The sequence below is a fragment of the Daktulosphaira vitifoliae genome, unplaced genomic scaffold (genome assembly GCF_025091365.1).
Source record: "Daktulosphaira vitifoliae isolate Bord-2020 unplaced genomic scaffold, ASM2509136v1 Scaffold_1, whole genome shotgun sequence".
NCBI lineage: Eukaryota > Metazoa > Arthropoda > Insecta > Hemiptera > Phylloxeridae > Daktulosphaira > Daktulosphaira vitifoliae.
The window spans coordinates 3,307,190-3,334,000 of record NW_026099572.1 but is presented as its reverse complement, the minus strand read 5'-3'; the positions used below and the strand labels follow the sequence as shown (position 1 = coordinate 3,334,000).

The 26,811-nt window shown below is 25.2% G+C and overlaps 2 protein-coding genes across 8 annotated transcripts in view; one reads left to right on the top strand and one right to left on the bottom strand.

The window, feature by feature from the left end:
• Positions 1-13,880, bottom strand: part of LOC126895782 (SH2 domain-containing protein 4A-like) — a 16,084-nt gene extending 2,204 nt beyond the window's left edge. Inside the window, exons 1-4 of one of the 2 annotated variants that reach the window (XM_050668006.1) lie at positions 13,688-13,880; positions 615-793; positions 393-549; positions 102-297 (exon numbers count right to left, since the gene is read on the bottom strand). In XM_050668006.1, coding sequence (XP_050523963.1) covers positions 102-297; positions 393-549; positions 615-786 — 525 coding nt within the window. In that variant the 5' untranslated portion in view covers positions 787-793; positions 13,688-13,880. The remainder of the gene's footprint in view (positions 1-101; positions 298-392; positions 550-614; positions 794-13,687) is intronic. The other variant, XM_050668005.1, reaches the window with a different exon arrangement.
• The window catches only part of LOC126895773 (scaffold attachment factor B2-like), a 27,929-nt gene continuing 13,539 nt past the window's right edge, over positions 12,422-26,811 (top strand). For 2 of the 6 annotated variants that reach the window (XM_050667989.1, XM_050667992.1), the window contains exons 1-4: positions 16,872-17,218; positions 18,833-19,049; positions 21,070-21,638; positions 26,525-26,620. In XM_050667989.1, coding sequence (XP_050523946.1) covers positions 17,090-17,218; positions 18,833-19,049; positions 21,070-21,638; positions 26,525-26,620 — 1,011 coding nt within the window. In that variant the 5' untranslated portion in view covers positions 16,872-17,089. Of the gene's footprint in view, positions 12,547-15,637; positions 15,801-16,868; positions 17,219-18,832; positions 19,050-21,069; positions 21,639-26,524; positions 26,621-26,811 lie in introns of those variants that run through there. The other 4 variants (XM_050667993.1, XM_050667994.1, XM_050667991.1 and 1 more) reach the window with 4 other exon arrangements.

The following is a 26,811-nucleotide window of genomic DNA, read 5'->3' as shown; positions in this document are numbered from 1 at the left end:
ATATAAATCTATACGCTATCAAATTATATCAAGCAACTCTAACTATCATTCATACATTACTTAGACTAAATTTTTTACTATATAAAATATAAATAAAGTACTTTGTTGAATGACAGTTCTTTCAATGCTCCGCGAATTGGCTGAGCCGTTACGCACGAATTTCTAGCCGTGCAAGTTTTTAAGTCTTCTACTGAACAGTAAATTTCTTCAATATCGTGATGTACAACTTCCTGGGTACTGTACTGAGCCTTTGTTTTGTTTTCCAACATTGCCATCAGTTCCAGTTCCACCTTCAATCTTGAAGTATAACATAACGATTAATAATTCGTACAAAATTGATTCTAGTAGGTATACTGTGAAAAGCGTAAAACATAATTATAAGAATAATCAACCTCAATTGCTCAGTCTCTTGTTCTGCTTGTATTCTTGCAGCCTCCCTTGCTTCTTCTTCAATAATTTGCTCAATGGTTTTATCATTTTTATGTTCCCCCATGACCCATGTCCAAGGTTCACCATTGATATCTAACATCCAATGTACTTTTTTCTTACCTTGACATAATTAATTAATCAGAATATACTAATAAAATGTTTATAAAGAATTTTTTTTATGTTACTTGATTGTTTTTTTAAACTTGTTGTTCTAGAACCCTCATTTTTATCCCAAAGTTTCCAACGACGAACTTGTTCTTCTCGCATTCTGCAGAATAGAGTTTGTCTCTGAGCTTCATCAAGTTCAGCCAACAGCTCCGGATCTACATACATATCTTTTAGAATTTGTTGAAGCATAGTGAATCTAAAATTAAATAACCAAAACCATTTAGTTATCATTTAACAGTTTTTTTAACCATAAATAATTGATTTTCGACTTAAACGTGATTATGAAGTATTTTCTTTTGCTGCTCACCGTTTCACTAAATCATGGTGAAAGTGACCAAGTACAAAATAAATTTAATGTAATATTTACTATATTTTAATATTTTACTATAGAATATTTTAGACCATTTGACTACATCGTAATTTATTGACTACTTCATATGTAATGTTTTGACAAGGTAGTCTTTTTGCAACTGAACTCAAATAATTTGTATAATCAAATAAATATATGATAAATCTAATAAAAAAATAACCTTCTTTAATTCGTATATCATAGTTTAGGTAGAAATTTATTTAATGATCTAATTATTCATCCTAATCAAATCTAACAATTACTAAGTTTAATTAAAAGAGTATGTAAGTAGAGCAATGCTGCAACGAATGATTTACAATCTCAAGTTTTGCCTTCGTTCTGGTCAGATGAAAATAACATAAATTTAATGGATAATATAACTCAAAATTAGCATTGAAATATTATTTGCGCAATTTCATGTTACACGTAAAACACATTTAACAAACACAATAACCCAACAATAACTTTTAGTATTCAAAAATTACAAAAATTAATTTATTTTCATGTTCATTTTAAGACTAATACAAAAAATGTTTTCCCCGAAATTTTACAACTCAATTACACAGAATTTAAAATTAAAACAAACGGTAGCACAGTGGGGACGCGGTATAGTGGAGACATTGCATAGTAGGGTCCAGTATAGATTTAATCTGACAGTGATTAAAATCACTATCATAAGAAACGCTTCGATGCAAATCTGTAGATAGTGTTTAATTTTAAAAAATTGATGGATAATTGCAAAAGCAACATCAACTTCTATTAAAATAAAATACAAAACCCATAATTATCATACAAAAATAGTATATTTTTCAATATGGTAGCCATTTGCGTATAGAAGATAGATCGTCGGGACAAATTTTTTTTTTTCATTTTGTAGTACATAAAATAAGCTTTAATTTTATATATGTTTAAAGGACGCAGTATTTCCGGAACATTTTCAAAAATTAAGTTGAAAAAGTTATTTTTTGTAAAAAAGTTACTATTTTAAATCCTCCCAGTGAGCAGAATAAGTGTTAGATTTTCAAAAAAAATTATATCAAATGAAAGGGAAATATCTAAGGTTTCAATACAAAAAAATATTATTTTTATTTGTTCATTTTTGAAAAAGTTATGGCAGTTTTAAGTACAAAAAACATCCCGATAAAATGTAATTTTTATCGCAAACATTACATTTTTTTTTAAATTTTCGACAGCCATTTGCACATAGAAGATAAGATGTCGGGACAAATTTTTTTTTTTCATTTGATAGTATATAACATAACCTTTGATTTGATATATGTTTAAAGGACGCAGTATTTCCGGAACATTTTCAAAAGTTCAGTTGAAAAAGATCTATGTTTTTTACCATATTTTAAGTTTTGAACGCCCCCTATATAAGGGGAAATTGTCCAATTTTAATAAAAAGTATGTCAAATGAAAGATGTACTTATAATGTATTTAGAAAAAAAAAATTTGTGCTGATATATACATTTTTCAAAAAGTTATAGCATTTTTAAGTTGAAAATTTAAAATCGAAAATCGAAAATTTTAACACAAAAATAGTGTTTTTTTAACTACGGCAGCCGTTTAAATGTAGAAAAAAAAGTGTCGGGACAAATTTTTTTTTTTCATTTTGTAGTACATAAAATAAGCTTTAATTTGATATATGTTTAAAGGACGCAGTCTTTCCGGAACATTTTCAAAAATTAAGTTGAAAAAATTAATTTTTGTAAAAAAGTTGCCATTTTAAATCCCCCCCAATGAGCAGGTTAAGTGATAGATTTTCAAAAAAATGATATCAAAATATCTAAAGTTTTAGAAGGTTTTAGTATAAAAAAAAATTATGTTGATTTGTTGATTTTTCAAAAAGTTATGGAAGTTTTAAGAAAAAAAAGTGAAAAAATTTCGAAAATTAGCGATTTTTAAATTTGTAATTTTTTTGGATATTTCCCCCATTTGCGGGGAACGAGGGAATTTTTTTCAATTTTTAAGGGTAATGTCTTCAACTAGATACGATTTGTGATCTTTTGACGTATTTTTGAAAGAAATCGGTCCAGTGAGAGCTGAGAAAAAGTGGCAACAGACATAAAAAAAAAAAACACATCATAGTAAAATTAATACCTTCTCCGCTTCGCATCGAAGCTAAAAAACGTATTTTACTCAAAATATTTTAAATCCCATTAAAATTATATCCAGATTTTGTTAAATAAGTATTCAAAGGTTTAAATTAAACTATTATCCAACTGTTGTTAACATATTTTAAAATATAAACACCAATATTTACTAGTATTATTCAAGAATCAAAAATTCTTATTTTTTAATAAAATAGACATAGTACCTATAGAAAGTATGTCAGGGACAAAAATAGAGATCTATAATATAATTTATTTGTTGTACTACATAATAATAGCCATTTATGTCAAAAATTATACTTTTCATAATCACATTATTGTTATTTTATAAAAATAAAAATAATATTGTACTGTTTAGTATTATATTTCATAACGCAAATCTAAAAATAATGTAATTTTTTATAAAATTAAATTAGAATTTTATAAATATTGAGGACACATTTAGTATACATTCAATTGTTGTTAATAAATATATCATTACAATTTGGTGATCTTATTCATACCATATAATCGTAATATTATCAAGCTAATAAACAGTACAGAATTCTCTATATATAAATACGCTTAAAACATGAGGAAAATATATTGCATCCAGGATTGACAAAATCCCGAGATTTTTTGAAAACCACAAGAATTCAGTTTTATCTAAAAAAATTATTATTATGATTTTAGTGCACTAATGGAAATTCGTATATTTGAATTTCATTTTTTATCAGTCTAAAAATCTTGCACTAATCGTACATCGTCCAATCTAATGACATTTCAAACCAATAATTATTAGTGCGGTATATTAAATTATATTGGCTGTACTGTATTAGCTTCGATGCGAAGCTGAGAAGGTATTTTTTTTACTATGATGTGTTTTTTTTTTTTGTGTCTGTTATCACTATTTCTCAGCTCTCACCGAACGGATTTCTTTCAACGATACGTCAAAAGATCACAAATCGTATCTAGTCGAAGACATTACCCTTAAAAATTGAAAAAAATTCCCTCGTTCCCCGTAAATGGGGGAAACCTCCAAAAAAATTACAAATTTAAAAATCGCTAATTTTCGAAATTTTTTCAATTTTTTTTACTAAAAACTGCCGTAACTTTTTCAAAAATGAACATATCAATATAATTTTTTTTTATATAGATGCTTGATGTCTTTACCTATCATTTGGTATATTTTTTTTGTAAATCTGACACTTAACCTGCCCACAGGGGGGGATTTAAAATGACAACTTTTTCACAAAAAATTAACTTTTTCAACTTAACTTTTGAAAATGTTCCGGAAGGTCTGACACTTTTATATATATCTTAAATTAAAGCTAATGTAATATACTTTATTATGGAAAAAAAAAATTTGACCTCTGGACTTGTCTTCGTGGTGAAAATGGCTACCGAATGCTATTTTCGTGTGAAAATTCTCGATTTTATTTTTTACATTTTTAACTTTATTATTCCATAATTTTTTGAAAAATGTATGGATCAGTACAATTTTTTTATGAGGAGTAGTATTCATATACATCTTTCATTTGACATACTGTTTTTTTAAATCGGATCATTTCCCTATATACGAGGGGGGTTCAAATCTAAAAAATGCATGTAAAAAGTAGAACTTTTTCAACTTAAATTTTGAAAGTGTTCCGGAAGGTCTGACACTTTTATATATATCTTAAATTAAAGCTAATGTAATATACTTTATTATGGTAAAAAAAAATTTCTGACTTTCTTTTATCTTCATGGTGAAAACAGACATCAAAGTTTATAAAAAAAATACGATTTTTGTGAAAAAATTCTTTTTTATATTTTTAACTTTATAATGCTATAACTTTTTGAAAGGTGTATGGATCAACATTATTTTTTTATAAGAAATAATATTTTTTAATAATCCCTTTTTCATTCGACATACTTTATCTTAATTAGGATATTAATAATGAACTAGCAGATCATGTAGCTATTGGAATAATACACCAATTTTTTAAAATTAAACACTATCTAAAGATTTCCATCGAAGCGTTTTTTTTTTATAGTGATTTTAATCACTGTCAGATATCATTATACTTGATCCAACTATGCCACGTCACCACTGTGCCGCGACCCCTCTGTGCTGGGGTTTTTTTATATTAATTTTATCATTAATACTTGATAAAATTTATGATAAACAAAATTTATCCATGAAAAATTTATTGCTGTTTATTCGTTAAAATTTTTAATTTAATTTTTCGTGTTATTTTTTATAATGAAAGCTGATAAAGGTCAATTGTTAATTCAAATATTTTAGAATGGGGGTAAAAATACTTTTAGCCCTTATGGATTTGGTTTATTAATAATTAAACTTAGTAGATCTTTTGTTAGTCTAAATTTGTATACAAATGCCCTTTCAAACAAAACTACAGAAAATGACATTTTATTAATGTAACTAGAAAATATATGTACATTACCATATTGTAATTAGTTTAGTGACATACCAAAGAACAGATCTTCCGCTATATTTAATCTAATTTTTGCGTGGTCATTATCTTGACCTTTTTCAATCATTTCCAAATTATTTATAACTTGAATTATATATATATATATATTAAGATATTCCATTTTTGTATTATTAAATTAATTTGAGAATGTTATAAATACACCAAATTTAAACGTTTTCATAAGAAAATGAATGATAACAGTAATTAGTATACTAAAATCATGATTAGTGTGGTAGATATCCACTCTAAAAAGTTCATCTAAAACTTTAGTATACTAATAAATATTTTTTGGCATACCAACATTCAAAAATACAGTTTTTTAATTTTACATTAATAGTTGCACTAAAACGTCGTGTTTTAGTATACTAAACAGATTAGTACACCAATATAAAATTCAAAAATAGACTCCCAGAAAAGTCGGCCAGGTTTTTTGTTTTGTTAACCCTGACGTAAGCCAAGGGTGGATAAAAAGGAGACACGAGTGCAATTTAAATTTAGCAATTTACAACTTCAAGTTAGTAAAATGGTTTGTTTTAACAATCAAAAAATACCTAGTTTAATCAAGCACTTCAAATAATATATGATTTTGTTTTTAAATACTTATTCAAATTAAAAGAGCTCTAAAAATATATTAATATTTTATAAGCCGTAATACATATAAAGTACCACGTGTTAAAAGCAATACTAATGATAATAACATATAATTATATAATACTAAAAGTACTTATACAATTATAAAAACTGAAAATTAAAACCTTATAAATTTAATATTTATAATTTTACAGTTTAGTTAAATAAATAATAAATTTAGTTAAATTTTATATTTATTTGACAATTCGGGTAGAAATTCATTAGTGCAATAAGTTTTATATAAACAACTAAAATATATTGTTACACTAGAATATGAAATATTGCACTACAGTCTACAAGCGTAGCAAAATATGATGTACAAGATAATAAAATTCACTCAGCAGTACGATTTACTAGGAAATTTTAAACTACTAATCAGCACACAGGTCGGTTACCGGAATTCGGTGTGTATGTTATACTATTGTGCTCAATTGTATTTTTTATCTTTCTGTAATCGTATCTCGTTTGCTTCTGCATCCATTGCGCAATAATAATTATTATTACCGTTTGTTGAGGTCTAACTGTCAGCGTTATAATAGTGATAAGTAAAGACTAAGAGAGGAATGTATATTATTAGGGATAGAAAATATCGAATAGTAACTATAGAACTATTCAATAGTTGTTTACTATTCGAACTATTCGAGTAGTAAAAATATTCAATAGTTATATTTGAATGTTATTTAAACTATTAAATAGTTTATGCTAAAAATAAACTATTCGGTTGTATAAAAAAAATTTGATAGTTCAAAATATTTGAAAATGCCCATCACTATATATTATACTTATTTATTAAAAACATATAGTAAATAAGAAATGACAAGAAAGAATAACCATTGACTCTGTTTATTTTTAGATAAAAAAATCATCAACTAACATAAGAACGAATTTTATATTTAGTCTTTAGAGAATAAAATAAACATATATACTTATTAATAATATTATAATATTTCATAATAAGTAATTATATTACGTAAACCAGAATTACAAATTATAAATTGAGGTATAAGCGTAGCCGTCCTTTGAATTTGCGAGGCCAGTCAAAAAAAACACGTTAGTAAAATTATTTTTCAATGAAAAAAGAATACATTTTCATAAAATAACACACCCAGTTATTAGTACCTACCTCAAAAAAAAAAAATTAAATTCTCATTACATTTATTTTGCTGACAAATTAAATTTAATTGTAGAAGTCTAATAAGTAAACACAAAATTCAAAATAATAATCGTAATATTTTTTTTAACAAGCGTAAGGTGCCGTGTATTCCTAAGGATTTTTACCCTCCCACACTGAGTGTAAATATTCAACAGACAAATTGAATAGGGCACTTGATTAAATTTAACTACATATATTCGAATGATTAATTCCTTTTTAAATAGTTATGAACCTTTTTTGTTCGAAAAATAATTATATTTAAATAACAAATTATTGAACTAGTGGTAAAGCTAGATGAAGTAAAATTTAACCTTCCTAAAATTTCACGGAAGTCTTTTTAGACCGAACCTCATTTACTGTTGCTTGAGAATACAACTGATTTTTAACGTTTCTATCCTACATTATGTTCTATACATATTTTTTTTAAAACGTGTCATTAAGATTTATGCTAAACATTATAGTAGGAATGGTTTATGAATAAACGATAGATAGTCACTAGCATTGTTTTTACATAAACTACTATACCAAACGAACAACTAATAACTTATACGATTTCATAAATGTCCCTTTTTTGCATTCGGTTAAACAGGTGAAAAAGCATAATTATTATGAATGTGTGTCCATTATGAATAAATAAATCTTGTTGTGTTGAAAAATTTGAAAGGTCTGTAAAACTATTAAAAAAAAATAAAATAAATAAATAGTTCACAAATTGTTTTACTTCTACTAGAAGAAAAGCCTATGTTTGTTCAAATGATCGTTGGTTTAAAAGCGATATTAATCAATGTTGGTTTTGGCGGGGAAGCAAGGAGATTCTTTAAAATGAATAAAAAACAACTGCATTTATAATTTATGAGATATTATACATTTAGCAGTTCGCAAAATATCCAAAGTATGATAAACTAAAATTTTCTAAATCGATTTGGCGTTAGAAAAAGACAACATATGGTTGATCACTTGATAAGACTGATTTTAATGATTTAAACATTTCTACTGTTTTCCTTTTTGTTTATCAAATATTTTGGTTAAGCACTTAGGTCTTTTTTTTATTTTAATCATTTAATTTAATAAGTATAAAAACTGTGAGCTTGACCCTTTTACATAATTATTAAAAAAATTATGAGTATAGTCAAATTATAAGTCAAATTTTTTTATATTATTAAAATATAAAATAATATAGTTGTAGATATAATGTAAATAATTTAAATAATAAATTGCTGTAATATAAGTATTTATATGTTATTGTATAACATATCATTACATACTTATTTTTTACTTATTAGGTAATTTACCTATGAAATAAAAAAAGTAACCACATTTATTTAGAAAAATAATGAAACTGAATAATTATTTTAACAATAATTTTATTTTTTCTGTATAAAAGTTTTTTTTTTAATTTTGTGTTAAAAATTTATGCTCAGGAGCATCTAAGTAAGAGGTAGTCAGGATTATCCCTTTCAAAACTACGCTTTTGTATGGGTTGGTGCCTCTTCAGAAACTTTACCCTACAACCATTACTGGTATTAATTATCCGAAATATCGAGGAGGAGAAATTATTCACTTCATAAGTAGATAGTAAATTTTTCTAGAAAACGATATCTGATTATAATTTATGTTGCATAGTAAATATAGTTATTATACAACATTGAGAAATCCAATGAGGGGCAATGAGGGCTTTGTCCCTCCATTGGTCATAATATATAAACTCAAAATGACGAAAAAAACCCTCTATTGAAATTCTTTTATTCCGATCTGACTATGCCCCAATTTAACACTGTGTTATATTTATGTTGTTATTGAAACAGCATTTCGAACTAAGATATTAAATAACAAAGAATTGAGAATACTTAAATATATTAAATATTACAATTTATAATATTTTACATAAAATTAAAATTATGATATAATTTGGTCTAATTGTTCTTCATAACTTTTATGCTAAATATCTGTTGTTATTAATGATAACTATATTATTTCAAAGCCAATTATACAACACGGAACTGGTTGAAAACAATCTCAGAAAATGTACACATAAAACATGTACCAACATATCTAACGGTAAACGGGAGAAATTAAAAAATAAATATAAATTGTATGTTGTTTTTGACAATGCATTTATAAGAAAAACAAAATGGGTATAAAACGGTTAAAGTATATTATATTAAACTTACTATTAGCATCTTTTATATATAAGACTACTTTTTTTGTTATTGATAAAAATGTGTTTTTTGATACTTATAGCAATAATTTGTTCAGAATAAGACAGTAATTTGTAAAAACAGTTTCACTAAAAATTTATAAAACGTATATATACTTAAAATGCTGGCGCAGCAATACATTTTTTTCATATAAATTTTAAGTGCATTTGTTAAAACATTAAAACAAAGAACACTGGTCTTGAGGTAAAGTCATATAGTACGGTTTAACATTAGTTAAATTGAAGTTAAGGAAGCAATTATTTTGCTCAAATTTGATATGATCATAACTTACAAACAATGAAAGTTTTAAATAATAATATAAGAATCCTTGACGATGACCAAATTTGAAAATAATGAAAAATGAGTTCATTTTAACAAGCGGAATGTACTAAAAAGTAATCGTGTCATAACTGTCGCAGCGTTAAAAAATAAATTATGATACAATATACTTTTTTGATTTTCAGTCACAGAATTAAATATACCAACAAACGAATTTTCAAAGAAACTATCGATACTTCTAATAAAAATTTCAATACAACTTAATGTATGGATAATTATTGATTAGAAATCGTTTTCTTTTGTTTAAATTGTGACGTAAACTGCTATTCTAACAATTACGTTCTGATGTACATCCGCACTCTATAAGTACTATTGAATGTGACTGGCATATTACAGCACTTCAGAACACTTAACAACAATAAAAATAAAATTGATTCCATTTATGTGATCACGTTCAAGGATTTGTATAATAGGCGACGGCTGTAGAAAAGATCATATCGAATAGCAAAAGCATTAACATATTTTCGTATTTAAAACACAATTAATTTTTATAAAATGTATAATTTAATATTAAAATATTTAATAATAGTAATTTGTTATAAGACGGTTATCATGGACGTCTGCAGAGGCAGTTGTCTCTACCCTTCACTTTTGTTTGATTAATTTTTATATTTGTATTAAAACATTTTTTTAAATAAAAACATAAATGAAATTTATTGTACACTAGAGAATTTTTGCTTTTAATGCAATATAATGGTTGCTATAAGCCTATTTACAATAAGCATCCAGGGTATCATTTGCGGGTCTCGCAGTATACATTTGAATACTTAAAATTATATATTATTAACACACAATATACATCTTATTTGACCGTAGCCCCTCAAAATCCAAAATAATAGATAAAAAAAAGTCACCTCGCCCCATCTTAAATAGAAGCACCTACGATATTTATGCGTATCAAAAAAATTTAAATGATACTCCTGGTAAGCAACCAGCAAAGCACAAGCGACAAAATATATGAGTTGTTATAGAAAATACAATTGCAGACAGGCAGAACGAAAAATTATTTATTTTAGCTTCGATGCGAAGCTGAGAAGGTATTGGTTTTACTACGATGTGTTTTTTTTTTTTGTGTCTGTTATCACTATTTCTCAGCTCTCACCGAACGGATTTCTTTCAACGATACGTCAAAAGATCACAAATCGTATCTAGTCGAAAACGTTACTCTCAAAAATTGAAAAAATTTCCCTCGTTTCCCGTAAATGGGGAAACCTCCAAAAAAAATTACAAATTTAAAAATCGCTAATTTTCGAAATTTTTTCAATTTTTTTTACTAAAAACTGCCGTAACTTTTTTAAAAATGAACATATCAATATAATTTTTTTTATATAGATGCATGATATCATTACCTTTCAATTGGTATATTTTTTTTTATATCTGACCCTTTACCTGCCCACGGGGGGAGATTTAAAATGACAACTTTTTCACAAAAAATTAACTTTTTCAACTTAACTTTTGAAAGTGTTTTGGAAAGTCTGACACTTTTATATATATCTTAAATTAAAGCTAATGTAATATACTTTATTATGGAAAAAAAAAAATTTGACCTCTGGACTTGTCTTCGTGGTGAAAATGGCTACCGAATGCTATTTTCGTGTGAAAATTCTCGATTTTATTTTTTACATTTTTAACTTTATTATTCTATAACTTTTTGAAAAATATATGGATCAATACAATTTTTTATGAGAAATAATATTTTTTAATAATCCCTTTTTCATTTAGGATATTAATAAGAAAATAGCAGATCATGTAGCTTTTGGAATAATCCACCAATTTTTTAAAATTAAATACTATTTAAAGATTTGCATCGTAGCGTTTTTTTTATAGTGATTTTAATCACTGTCAGATATCATTATTATACTTGATCTAACTATGCAACGTCACCACTGTGCCACGACCCCCCTGTGATGGGTTTTTTTATCAAAAAGTTATCAACGTTTTTATTTTTTTGCATTAGCGCCATAACTCAAAATTACATGCAATAATACAACTGAAAAACAGCAAAAAACACTAGAAATCGCTTCGCATAAAATAAACGAATATTTTAAATGGTAAACTTTCGTAGTGTTATTATTGAGTTCTGTAGATAAATTAGAGGTAACGTTGTTTTTTATAACTCCTAGAAAGACAAATATTTATTGCTTATAGCAAATAAGCTTGTAACAACTTATGTAATAAAAATATAGCGGATTCAAAATGTTCAGGTCAGCCGAGATACTATTAAAAACTATTATTAACATATTAGTTGCTTTAAAAATCTGCTGTAACTCTTAAATGTTTAACCCTCCTTTTCACATCACATTTCTTCTTATCAAGTCAACAATTTTAGATAAATTTTATGTTAAAAAATTTCTGTTTATTGTTTATATAGTATATTATTATTTTATTAGATTAAAAATTTTAATTATTATAATTATTTATTTTATGTTGAAATACGAAGTAATATTTGACAATACATATTTACGTATATTTTAACACAAATAGCCTAGAGTATGACATCATCCATGGTAACTCAAGTGCCTATATTGAAAAATGTAAGTGGGTAATAATATTTAATTTTAGAAGAATGTGATTAACCAACTGTACAATAACACATGTGCACTTGAGATATGACACGTTTTTATACTATACGTTGCTCAACAACTCGCATTTTTTTGTAAATTTTGAAATTTATAGTAATAAAGGAATTCTATCAAGAATTTTATAATTCTAAGTACGTAAGTGTGAATATTTTTAATTATATTTAAAAATTTGTTGCAATTATATTTACAACATATTTCAAGAAAAATAGTACTTAAGATATTAAGAATTAATAAGTTATATTATATTAATTACTTAAAACAAAATCATATTTATTTCATTAAACTTTAATTATTCTAAATAGAATTTCAAAAATAATCAATATCAAGTTTAAAAAAATCAAGAAAAAGAATTAAAAATAAAATACAGCTATATATATTTTATATATATATATTTTCATTTTTATTTTTAACAAAAAAATGTAAATCGCGTTTTTTTGTTTTTATTTATTTCATACATACAATTTACAAACATATATAATAAAGTCATTCAAATTACACTATCTTTTAAAGTATGAATTTTCAATTATTTTTTCCATCATCAGCGATAATAACGTTCTAAAGGTTATGACATTCCCTTTCCTTAATTACTCATAAATTTAAATACTTGTAACATTAATTTTAAATATTACTGCTTGTACATGATAATAATAAATTCGTATATTTCAAAAAAAAACCAAAAATTATTTCTGTAGGCTTATAATACAAAAAAGTACATTTTGCATAAAGATATTTGACTGAGTTAGTATTTTGTAGATGACCGTTTAAAAACCATAGTCAAATGCCAAGAAAATGTATAGATGCCAATTGAAAAATACATATTAATCAATTGCTAACTAGTAATTAATAAAACCTAACCAATAAATAACAATTAATCAAGTTTTAATAATGATAGGAATAACAGTATCAAGTTTATCCATTCTTAAAAAAATTCAAACTCAGCAATTGAACTATCATAGAATCATTTAAAAATAGATTACGTGATTTTATAGCTGAATGAGTAAACATTTATACAAAACACATATTTTATATGTGACGTATTTATTCAATATATGATGATTGGAATATTAAAATAACATTAAACCTTTATGGCGGAATAAGTGGATCATTTGAAAATTACTGAAAGAATATTTAACAAACTTGACAGCATAAAAATCTATTTAAAATAAAATTAACAGCACATCCGATGTAGTTTAAATGGTACACATCTTGACTTTATAATTTGTTTGATAAATTAAAAAAATTTAGTTTACACAATAGTTTTGTAAAACTAACCTGTTAGTGTTGCATGAACCACAATATCTAATGAAAAAACGCTTAAGAACAGATCATAATTACTATCTACGGTGTGTAAATATTAGTTTTTTGTTTAATTTGTCTATCTCGTAATTTTATACATACGCACAAGCACTGCACAATACACAACACTCACGAGCCGTAACTATTACTAAACTGATATTAGATAGCCATTAAACAACAAGTGAACAACGGCATGACTACAAATATCCACATGAGCGACCAGTAACGGTAAGAGTAGAGAACAACTATAGTTTTCCTACGCTTTTTTCTACAAACAGGGGCAAATCTAGGATTTTTTACTATGGGTGCTATTTTACTCATATTGCTCCCCAGTAAGTCCTTATCCACATCTCTCCTTCTCAGGACTAAGAATGAAGGAGTAGAGTAAAAAATTGGGGGCTTTTAATAAAGCATAAATACAAATTAATCAATAAGTTTTTATTTAGGAGTAAATTTAAAGCATTATTTATTAACATTTATTTCTTATTTATACTTAGGACAAACATAATGTATACAATTTAAAAATTATAAACAACACCATACAATGTAGTGTATACTATATAGTATACTTTATTAGGTCAAAATACATCATTTTATTGAAATATTTAATGTAATGTAAATAATATTTTGATAATGCATACCAATAATGGTGTTATAAATACGTTAAAATTCAAAAATAAAAAAAAATTGACAAACTTTTATAACTCACAAATTGCTATTCATACCTCAAATACTTTACACAAAATAGTAAAAATAAAAATAATATAAATATTCCCCAAATACCGTAATTCAACGGGGTAATAGTTTAAAATAATTTTAATTATAATTTTGTAACGGTCCTTGATTTTACTATAAAAAATATTATTTTAACATGATAATAAGTAATCATTCTTTTATATTAATTCACAGAATAAATAAATAATTAATTATATTACCCAGTTCATATTACAAATAAAACATAGTTTCAGCGTTGTTTTCAAGATTTAGTCTTGTGGCAAAATATAATTAGGTAATTTGTTTACTCCCCCTCCAAAATACATCTTTATCATATATTTATTTTCATAAAAAGGGGAGTGTTATTTCCTATCCCCCTATGAAAATTGAATACGTATTTTAATAACTTAAAGATATAAAATTTTGTCCTTGGGAGGATATCAACATGAAAATATTTATAACTTCCCAGCAAAAAAAAATGTACTTTTAATTATTTTCGTTTTAGTAACAATGTTCTTCCACAAAAGATTAGAGTTGGTTTTTTAGCATTTTAGGACTATATTTTATTTTTCCCATTTTTTAAGTATATATTTAAATTGTAATATAAGTGGGTTTTCTGAATTTTAAACTATAGAATAGGCGTTCATAGAAGAAATATGGGAAATAGACGAAAATCGTGAAGATCCATTTTAGAAGGGGTAGTAAAAAGTTCTTTATTTTTTAATTGCTTCATTTTTATTTTAAAATTATCATAAAAACGATTGAAGATTGAAAAAAACATTGATCTGTGATGGGAAAAAATATTGATTTTTTTTTGCTCATCGATGTTATTTAAAAAGCAATTCTAAAAAAAGTTGGGATAATTCATGTAGCCATTCTACGCCAAAATCTTAAATAGGGCCTTAGTATTATAATTATTTGTAGTTTCACTTAATTAAGTCAAATACCAAGTTTTTTATTTTAACCGTTAACCGTTACGTATTAACCGATAAATATTGCATAATTATTTATTATTCATTTATTTAATTCTTTGTTCGCTAGCAAATTCAAAGGATATTTCTTGCTATTTTTAGTTCTATGTAAAGAAAACAATGTAGATTGCGTTGTTTATAGTTTATCATGTTTCATTTTATATTAGATCTTATCTTTATTTTGTTTGGTTATTGTGGTTAATAAATTAATAATTTATGTTACCCTCACTCCTCTTTCTTAAATATTGAATTTATGATGAAAAACTGAAATGTGATTAAACGAAATATGCACTACTCAGAGTCTCAGAAAATGAGTTGTGTAATAATACTTTATGTCTTTTATTCTTAATGAAAAATTGTGATCATATAAACAAAGATTCGTTTTTAATAGCGATATGAACAAGGTAAGAAATAGATTTTGTATTTATTTAAAAAAATAATTATACAATTAGCTTTAAAAATATTGCTGATTGATATTGCATAATTATGTTAACACACGTGTTTTTTAAGCATTATTGAAGTTTAGAAAATTATAGTTCTGTCAATGTATTTACTTTAAGCTCACTAATGAATGTTTAGTTGTTCAAAGAGGAAAGTATTTTGGAGAATAATAGTAAGAATAGTAAAAAAAATAATAATTAGTTAATATTCAATAACCGAAATTGGGGGTTTTATACTTGGTGCAAGTCCGTACATACAAAAATTACCGTTAAGGACAATAAAAAATTTGTTAATATAAATAACATTATTTAAGATTAATTGGAGGGTTTAATTTTTTATATAAAAAAAATGAAGGATTTTTTTGTTAATTTAAATGTATGTTTAGTCCAAACAAAGCTAACAAGCCAGTCTTATTTATATTACTATTTCCAAGTTTTTATTTTTGTTGGGTGAATAGGTACTACAAATTACTTGATCGTAATTATCATTAAAATTCATGAGATAAATAAAATAAATTACATTTTTTTTGGTTATGTTTTTAAGAGAAAATAACGGATTTGTTGGTTTGTTTCCCTTTATTAAACACACTTTCGGGTCCATGTAGCACAAAATACTAGAAAAACTCAAAAGCGTCAAGGCCAAAATTGGAGCAGCAGGGCCTCTCTTTGGTACTTTATTAAGTATAAAACTATTAGTAGATTACTAGATAATGTATCATTGTGGCCCCCCAATATTTAAGGCCTTACTCAGGATACAAAAATACTCTTGTACTGTGGTGGCGTACGGTAACAATGATCTAAAATTTGTTTTCTATTTAATTTCAATAAAAACACAGTACAATTTTCTTTCGTGAAAGAAAAATGTAGATAAATAATTTTGAATTATATTTTTTTACTATTATTGTGCATGCTAATTTATTGTTTTGAAAAAATTAATAATTATAACACTTAAATTTATATGTTGATATTGGTTTATTTATTTTCCTTGCAACGATTTTCTATCGTCTTTGGACTTATGACGTATCACAAACAAAATGCTTCGAGAACCTGGTTTATATTACGAGGTATTCTAATTTGCCCTTAAAAACACTTATATATAATATCAAATGTTCATTCTCCATTTTGAATTTGGTTCTTGCATTTTTGCGTCAGACTGTATCCGGTATCAATATTTTATCTTAAGAAAACTTTTGTATTTATAACTTACATTTTATAATTTTTACAAACTCTTAAATTTTTTTAATTTTAATTTTATGATGTCTGATACAATAGAAACTCGTAAAATTAGCGATTTAAAAGTGCCTGAACTTCGTACTGAACTAGAAAAACGTGACTTGGATAAGTCTGGTGTAAAGGCCGTGTTATTAGAACGTCTTCAGAAGGTAAAATCATCATATTGTAAATCATTTAGAAGCTGAAGAAGTAATTTATGTTAAATGAGAATTTTGCCACATTATTGTTTTTATTTTAATTATCTTGTGTAGTACTCTTAGATGCTTCCTCCAATTTATTCACTCTGTCCTATTAATGTGTGTTGCGTTTTTTTTTAGAACTACTATTTTATTTTATCATGTTAATATTTCATACTCATTGTATGAGTTAAGAGAATTTGCAATTATTTGTATACTTAAGTTTTATGATATTGTCATCTTATAAGCCATTCAACTCCATATAGTTTTACTCCTCTAATTTTACTATAAAACCAATATACTGATGTCATAACTTAATTGGTGTTTTTACTACAGTCTGATGGTATACTATTATAGCCTGTTAGTGAAACATTTGTCAATACTTTGTGTGTGGTTATTTTATATTTGTATTACAGTATCTTGTTTATTGTATTAATAATTGTGTGCAGGGGCGTATTCACATATTTTCCGCCACTAAGCATTTAAAAATTTGCCTTCATTACGTTATGACAGGGGGAGCTCATTTTTATGTATTTTCACCATAACACTACTAATTCTTGCTCAAAAAAAAAAAAGTATTTAAAAATATTTTTCAAGCAAATCTATGTTTATTAATAAATTGCTTGTAGCTATTAATATACATATCATAAATACACATTAAATGAAAACGATTATGATAATTATTAGGTAGTCAAATGATACAAAATACTTGTAAAATGTATAAAAAAAATTAGAACAATCGAATTTGAGTTTAAAAAAACAATTAGAAGTTGTACAAACATGTTTAACACAATGCAAAGCACCCCAAGAGAAAAAGGCTAACAAATTTGTTTCAAAATGGAAGATGTTTTTAGGATTTCAAATTTTGTTAGATATACAAAAAGTGCTATTTGGAAATGAAGATGGATATATATACTAACAAATTTTCTTTAGATATGACTTCAAACATGAAATTTTCACTAATAAAATCATTAAATGTAGAGAAAGCTTTTAATTTCATAAACATGTTTTAAATGATAGGAGAAAAAACTCATGTTTCTTAAAAATATGAAACAATACATTGTAATAAATTATTTAAAATATTATACATAAATTACATGATTTCCCGTTTTTTATATATTTAAGGAAAACCATAAGACTGGTTAATGAAATTACTATTTTTTTATCTATACTTAAAACAATTTTATACATTTTATCAAAAAAATGTTATTTTATTTATTATTTTGATCTGTGTTCTTAAACTTATTTTTATAAATTTAAAGTTAAAAATGTTATTTTTAACAGTCACTTTTCAATAATGTTATTTATTTTGTTAATTATTATTTATTGGCTTATAAGTACATATTTTGATGTTAAGAGAACATAATAAATTTGCACTCTAGTTATTATTGAACATATATATACACCTGTAATATTTAGTTTTTATATTTCCATTATCATAATAAAAAGTTGTTTACAGTTTATGAGATCAATCCTTTTATATCAACAATAACTAATACATAAATAAACTCATAACATTAATATTACTTTTTTTAATCTATAATCATCATACATAAAACTTTTAAAATTAATATTTTTATTTTTTAGGCATTAATTGATGAGGGAGAAGATCCAGAAAGTTATTTATTTGATAAGTGTGAACTAAAAAGCAACGAGAAATCAATGACTGCTGAAAGTAACTTGAGGTCTCCTAGTATGGAGAAAAAAGATGTTAAAACAGTTAATGTAGCCGAAAAGAAAACAACTACACCTACTAAAACTGTTAAAACTAATATTGTAGGTAGGAGACCTGGTCCAAAATCAAGTAAGTTCTATCGAATGTTTTTTGGCTTGTAATATTATAATTCTGTTGTACATCTTGTGTTGACTACTTTTAGGTTACTTGTAATGACTTAATATTAGAATAATTTTAATTTAAAATGTTATTTATAATTTATCGTATATTTCTTTCATTTTATAATTAAAATCTCGTATAAAGGTCTTCAATTTTATAACAACAAGTCAAGTTTTGCAAAACCTACTTGTTTTTAAAAAATAATTAGTTAATTTTATTAAAACCAAGACACCCACTTAAAAAAATTCTAATTTTCATATTCTCTTAATAATCTAATTTATCATAGAACATTTATCCACTTAAATATTTCAAGCTATTTAAATGATTTTGTAAAAATCTGAAGGATCAAAGTAATTAGTAGATTTATAAAAATTTCATGTGTTATAATCTATCAATAGAGCATTAAACTTTACCAATATTTAAATATAATAAGCATTAAATGGGGGAAAAAAATAAAATTGTTATTTTGTTTTTATATGAGGCATCTAAAACATAAGGGGTATAAGTGACATTTTTTTGATTTTGTAATGATCAAATTCACACGTTCTCATAAATCAGACTACTAGGTTATGTATGATTATATGATTGATTTGTGTTTTTTGTATGTTTAAAAGTTTTGACAAGATAATGTATAGTTTGGTCAATATATTTTTGAATCTATGGTTCACTTTTGAACCTGTATCTCACTTATAGTCTTACTTCAAAATGAAATAAAGGCATATAACATTCATCTCTTTAGTGTGTTTTTTCTTACTTATATTAGTTACTATTAACTTATATTATCGTCTTTTAGATATGCAAAGTGTTTTCTTAAAGAACTCTTAGCAAATTCTCCAAAAGTGTTAACACATGATACAAATCCTACGGTTGTTGCTGTATCATTTTTTCACAAACTATTCAATGTAATTGCGCTATTTAAATATGCTGATTGTTACTCCCAATTTTAATTTCCCAATAATTCTTGAAAATTTCTTTTCAGATATCTTTGGATAAATTAGTGTTCTATTTATATCTATATCTATGATTGAACTCTATTAATTCTTTGCTCTAGTGTATTTTGCCTTTACAATCTACATAAGTCATACCTTTATTTCTTAACATCTAAATTTTCATTTGCTTCCATGTCAATTCTTCTGACTTCCTAATTGTTTGTATCACTTGTGATACTTGGTAATTAACAATATTATGTTCTAATGATTAGGTTTTTGAACTATAATTATTATATTGTGGTGTATAGTCCTTGTCTGCATCACTATCATTTCCATTAAACAAATAGTCATCATCTTAAATTAAAGTCATAGAAACATTTATTAGATTCCAGCACATTGTGGTATTAACCTAGGCCTAAACTAAAATTGCTATTCAAAGTAAATAGTTAAAAACAGCTTACTATCACACATTATTTTCTTCATTTATATTTCCTGGCAAATAAAAATGAAGTTATTTTTCTCAACTACTTATTATTAAACAATTTTTTTCTAAATTGATTTTCGTTTAATGACTTTGAATATAATTAATATAAAATTAAAAATAATAATTTATTATCATATTATCACTGTTATTCATTTTTTTATTTTTTATTGATAAAAACAATAAATACACTTAGTAGTAAAGAGGCATAGCTGATATAGTTTGGTAGCAGAAAGATATAAGTGTGCTTATACCTATTTCCTTCTAATCAAGATAGCGTTTTTGTTTAGGGAAAAAGTGATTTTCTACTAGATCACAGAAAATAATCAATAATTCACTAATTTCTCTTTACTTCTAAATAAAATAAAAAATTTGTTATACATCTATGCGCTTAACTCATTTTTTTTTTTTGAAAATGTTACTTATATCCATTGTGTTCTAGGTACCTCATATGTATATCTCTTGTTCCTTTATTAAAGGAACAAGTATTAAAAAGACTAATGATTTCATTTCTCTTAAATAATTTTTATTTAAAAATTATGTAAGTATTTTTAAATACAATTAATTTTTTTATTTTTAGAAACTTGTGTACCATTAGTGAAGGTTGAAAAAATTGGTACCAATTCCTTGAAGAAAAAAAATGATGAAATTATAAAAGAAGAACAACCTGATAGCAGCAATGTCGTTAGTCCTAATAATGATGCAAAATCTATAACAAATGAAGAAGTTGAAACTGAAATATTAGATTCAAATGAGGCCGAGGCAAAAGAAATTTTTAATACTGTAGAAGGAATCAGTAATGATGCACACCATGAAACTGATTTTTCAAAGGATGTAAGTGATCAAATTCAAAATGAACCAGATGTAAAAAATGATGAAGTTGAAAATTCAAGTGTTATTTTAAAAAATGAAAATTATGAGACAACTCAAGAAAATGACTTAAAAGACATAATAAATGAAGAGTTAAAAACAGAAAGTAATATTATTGAAGATGAAATAACTCAAAATGATAAAACTGTTGAATTCTCTGAAATAAAATCTAAAGATATTGTTGACGAGGACTATATTCAAGATGAAGAATTAGATCATGAAGTTGATGAAGAAGATATTAAAGGAAATACAGATGTTTTTGAACAAATTGATGATTTAGTAAGTTCCCTTATTTTTATAAATTATTTTTAAGGTTTTACTTTGTGATTTGTATATTTTTATTATATATATATATATAATTAAAATAATATATATAAACCCAAAACAGTGGGGACAGTTTGGTCCAGTATAGATTTAATCTGACAGTGATTAAAATCATAAAAAACGCTTCAATGCAAATCTGTAGATAGTGTGAAAAAAATTGATGGATTATGCCAAAAGCAACATAATCTCCTATCACCTTATTTATATCCTAATTACAAGTTTTATGATTTATGAGTGTAATATATGTATAAATATATATTATAGCAATTAAATATAGTATGAAATTGATATTTAATAATTGAGTAAAGTAGTTACTACTTTTATGGCAAACGTAAATAAAAGTTGAAGGTCTTGATGCAATACTTAAAAAAAAAATTGTTATTTATAAATAAATCTACTGATCTACAAGAAATTTTCATCAGACACCAAAATATACTTTTCTAAACCCATTTTTGCGCAGATTTCAAATCAGCAATTAGAGTCTCACATATGACCTAAATAGTTACAAAATCCTTGTAATTAATATGACAAATATTTATGTTTGAATATTAGGTTACGTATAAAAATTTTTTAATTAAAAATAAGTTGAAAAAGTTCTACTTTCTATACGCATTTTTTAATTTTTAAACCACCCTTGTATAAAGGGAAATGGTTCGAATTAAAAAAAAAATATATCGAATGAAAGTGGTTACATTTTCAATAAGTTAGAGCATTATAAAATTAAAAATATAAAAAGAAATTTTTTTTTATTTACTTTTGTTTTCATCATGAACATTTTTTTTCATAATAAAGTATATTACATTTGATTATATTTAAGATATATAGAAAAGTGTCAGTATTTCCGGAACACTTTCAAAAGTTGAAAAAGTTGTAATTTTGAATCCCCTCAGGTAAAGGTAAAGGGTCACATTTATATAAAAAAAAATATACAAAATGATAGATAAATACCTCGTGTATCTATAAAAAAGAAAAAAAAATTATATTGATTTGGTCATTTTTAAAAAAGTTATGGCAGTTTTAAGTAAAAAATGTCAAAAATTAGCGATTTTTTAAATTGTAATTTTTTTGGAGATTTCCTCCATTTTCGGGGAACAAGGGAAATTTTTTCAATTTTTGAAGGTAGTGTCTTAAACTAGATACAATCTGTAATCTTTTGACATATTGTTGAAAGAAATCGATTTGTTGAGACCTGAAAAAAGTGATAACAGATACATCATAGTAAATTAAACGTACACATATACAGAATTAGACCAATACTTGTCGAATGCGATTCTATAGCTGACGTTTCTAAGCTATTAAAAAATAAATCTAAACTTCGAGCAATTAAAAAATGGGAAATAGTTTATGTCAATGCTGATTTAACTTACAATCAAAGAATTCATATAAGGAATCTGAAAGATGAACTTTACCTTAAACGTTTAGCAGGCGAAGCAAATTTGATTATAAAATTTCTCAAAGGTGTACCTACTATATGTCCAAAAAACTAATTAATCCTTTTTATAATTCTGTAAGTTATAATGATCAATTTCCTGATTTTTATTCTTTATCTAATCATAATTTATCGTATTTTAATTGTTTCATAAAAAGTNAATCATAATTTATCGTATTTTAATTATTTAATAAAAGTAAAAAAAAAAAATGTTGTTAATAAGAAAAAAACTTTCACTGGTTTATATCAAAATTTAAGAGGTTTGCGAACTAAAATTCACAATCTCAAAACTAGTATTCCAATTATTAATGTTGATTATTTTTTGTTAACTGAAACTTGGTTAAATGGTTCTATTTCTGATTCTGAACTAGGTTTTGATAACTATAATGTATTTAGATATGACCGGTGTATGAGTACTAGTACGCACAATCGAGGTGGTGGTGTAGCTATCTGTGTACACAAACGCTTTAATGCTGAAATATTATCAATACCAGTTATAAATGTTGAACAAATTTTTGTATTAGTTAGAGTAGGGAATAGTCATAAATTTCTTTTAGGAACTTGTTATATTCCCCCTTCTAGTCCTCCTAATTTGTATGAAGCTCACGTGGAAGCAGTAGACTCTTTGTTCAGTTACTTTATGACTGATAATACTCACTTTATATTAGCTGGTGATTACAATTTACCCGGTGTAAAATTTTCATGTGATGATACTGGTCTTATATATTCTGGTCATAATCTACCAGGTGCTAATATAATCTTTAACAAATTTTCGTTTTTAAATTTATATCAAAATAATACTGTGTTAAACGACTTTAATAATTCTTTAGATTTAGTTTTTGTTAATAATAATTCAACTCTGGTATCTCGGTCTAATGATAATTTAGTTTCTCCCGATAGGTATCATCCATCATTATTAATTAGTAATGTATACAATTATGATAGTTATAATTCAAGATATAAGAATAATACATGGTATTATGACTTTAACCATGCTAATTTTCCTTTATTAGTTAATTTATTAAATGATGTAGATTGGTCTTGTCTTTATAATTTAAATGAAATTAACTCAGCATTAAGTAAGTTTTATGAAATAATCTCTAGTGTTAGATGCTAATGTACCTAAAATTTACTCTTATAAATCTTCTTTTCCACTATGGTTTTCAAAAGAATTAAAGTCCCTTATACACAAAAAAAAATATTTGCATAAAATTTAATAAAATGTAAAAATGTAAACCGACTACCTAATGTAATGAAGTACGAGAATTCGTGCTTTGATAATATGAGAGACATTGCTAATATTTTTGGTGAATATTTTGGTTCAGTATTCTCAGCACATAATACTGATCCGTTGTCTTTGGATAATTACGAAGGTGATAAAATTGATTTTTCCAAGTGTGATTTATCTTTATCAGATATTTATGAAGGTCTTTCTCATCTTAAAAATAGCACTTCAACTGGACCTGATTTAATTTCTGAAATATTTCTTAATAATTGTCGTTGTGCTCTTGCCCGGCCGATTCACTTCCTTTATTCCCTTTCTTTATCATCTGGTTGTTTTCCAGATCTTTGGAAATTTAGCTTTATATATCCTATTTTTAAATCTGGTGATAGAAGTGAGGTAACTAATTATCGCCCCATATCTAAGCTTAATGTCTTACCAAAGTTATTTGAAAAATTATTACTACCTAAGCTTGCATATACATTTCAACCTATTTTAGTTAATAATCAACATGGCTTCCGTTCATCAAAATCAACTATAACAAATCTTCTTATTTTTTACACTACTTTAATATCCGATATAAGCTCTGGAGGCCGCGTAGACGCTGTATATACTGATCTCAAAAAAGCTTTCGATAAAGTTGATCATTCAATTTTGTTAAAAAAGCTAAGACTTTTGGGTGTAGCTAATCCAATGCTTGTNCTAAGACTTTTGGGTGTAGGTAATCCAATGCTTGCGTGGTTTTCTTCCTTTCTCAAAAATAGAAATCAACAAATCAAAATAGGTAATTTTACTTCGAATATAATTAATGTTACTTCAGGTGTACCACAAGGTGGCCATTTGTCTCCTTTACTTTTTATCGTTTTTATTAATGATTTATGTCGAATTTTTCAACACTGCAACTATCTGCTTTTTGCAGATGATCTTAAGTTATTTATGACCATTCAATCAGTTGATGATTGTGGTAAATTACAATCAGATTTAGATAAATTCAGTTTATGGTGTAAAAAAATGGATTAGTAATTAATACAAATAAATGTCATCAGATAACATTTACTCGTTCTAAAAATGTAAATATTAATCAGTATACGATTGATGGTTGTAATTTGCATAATGTTTATAGTATTAAAGATTTAGGAGTTATATTATCCAGCGATTTATCTTTTCCTAACCATATATAGATTATATTTACAATAAAGCCTCACGAACACCTGGCTTTTTGAGGAGAAANAAAGCCTCACGAACACTTGGCTTTTTGAGAAGAAATTGTAATGAATTCAATAATATTTTGTGTATCAAAACCTTGTACATTTCTTTGGTAAGATCAATTTTAGAATATGCATCTATTATTTGGTGTCCATATAAAATAGGTGAAATTAATAGAATAGAATCTATACAAAGACGTTTTTTACACTTCATTTCTTTTAAGTCTAGGGATTATAATGTGTCGATCGATGAAATACGAATCTCTCTTGGTTTAACTTCCCTTGCTTACAGGAGTAAATGCAATGATGTTTTTTGGATTTATAATCTCCTTAATAATAATGTAGATTGTCCAGAAATTTTAAGTCTAATTCCCTTTAATGTTCCTAATTTTCATCTCCGATCTAATAATTTATTTTATGTTAACTCATATTGTCAGAATTAAAGTTATTATTCACCGGTCAATAGAATGCTACATTTTTGCAATTTAATTAAAAATTTTGATTTCTTTAATGACCATTTAACCAAGTTAAAATCTATATGTAGCGATGTATTTTAATTATTAATTTTGTATGTTAATAATTTAAACTTCTATGTATGCTGTACTTATTTAATTATTTGGATATTTTATATTTATATTCTGTACTCATTGCCGTCTGTGGCGTACTCAATATTTATTTGTTTTTTTTTTCTGTTTGATTATATTGTGTCTTGTATATTACATAAATAAATAAATATTGAAAAAAAAAAAAAAATTATTACCTTCTCAGGTTAGCATCGAAGCTAAAATGTGTAAATATAAGCTACTAGATTAAGGATAATAATATAAGAATAGTTAGTTTAAAGTTTTTTCCTGTAAGAATTAAAAAAGTATGTTTTATTAAATCTCATGTTAATATGTTTTTTTTTCGATTAATAAAATCTCTTTAAAAAAATTAATTATGTTACTTGTTTTTTGAGATTATAATATCACTTTTCTGGTTTTAGGAAAAATGCATTCAAGAGACAAACAAAGATGATAATAATGAAGATTCTATAAATTTAACCATTGGAGATGATGATATTAAATTATTTGCCGATGAGGTTTGTACAATTTTTTTAAATTAATAAATTGCGTAATATGAACTTGATATTTTTAATCTTATTAGTCAATATACTATTTTTATACTTTTGTAATAAAAAATGTTTTAAAAAAATGTTGTTAAATATTAATCTGTATTAAGTAATTAAGATAACTTATAATGTCTTTATTATTAAATTCATTTTTTTTTTTT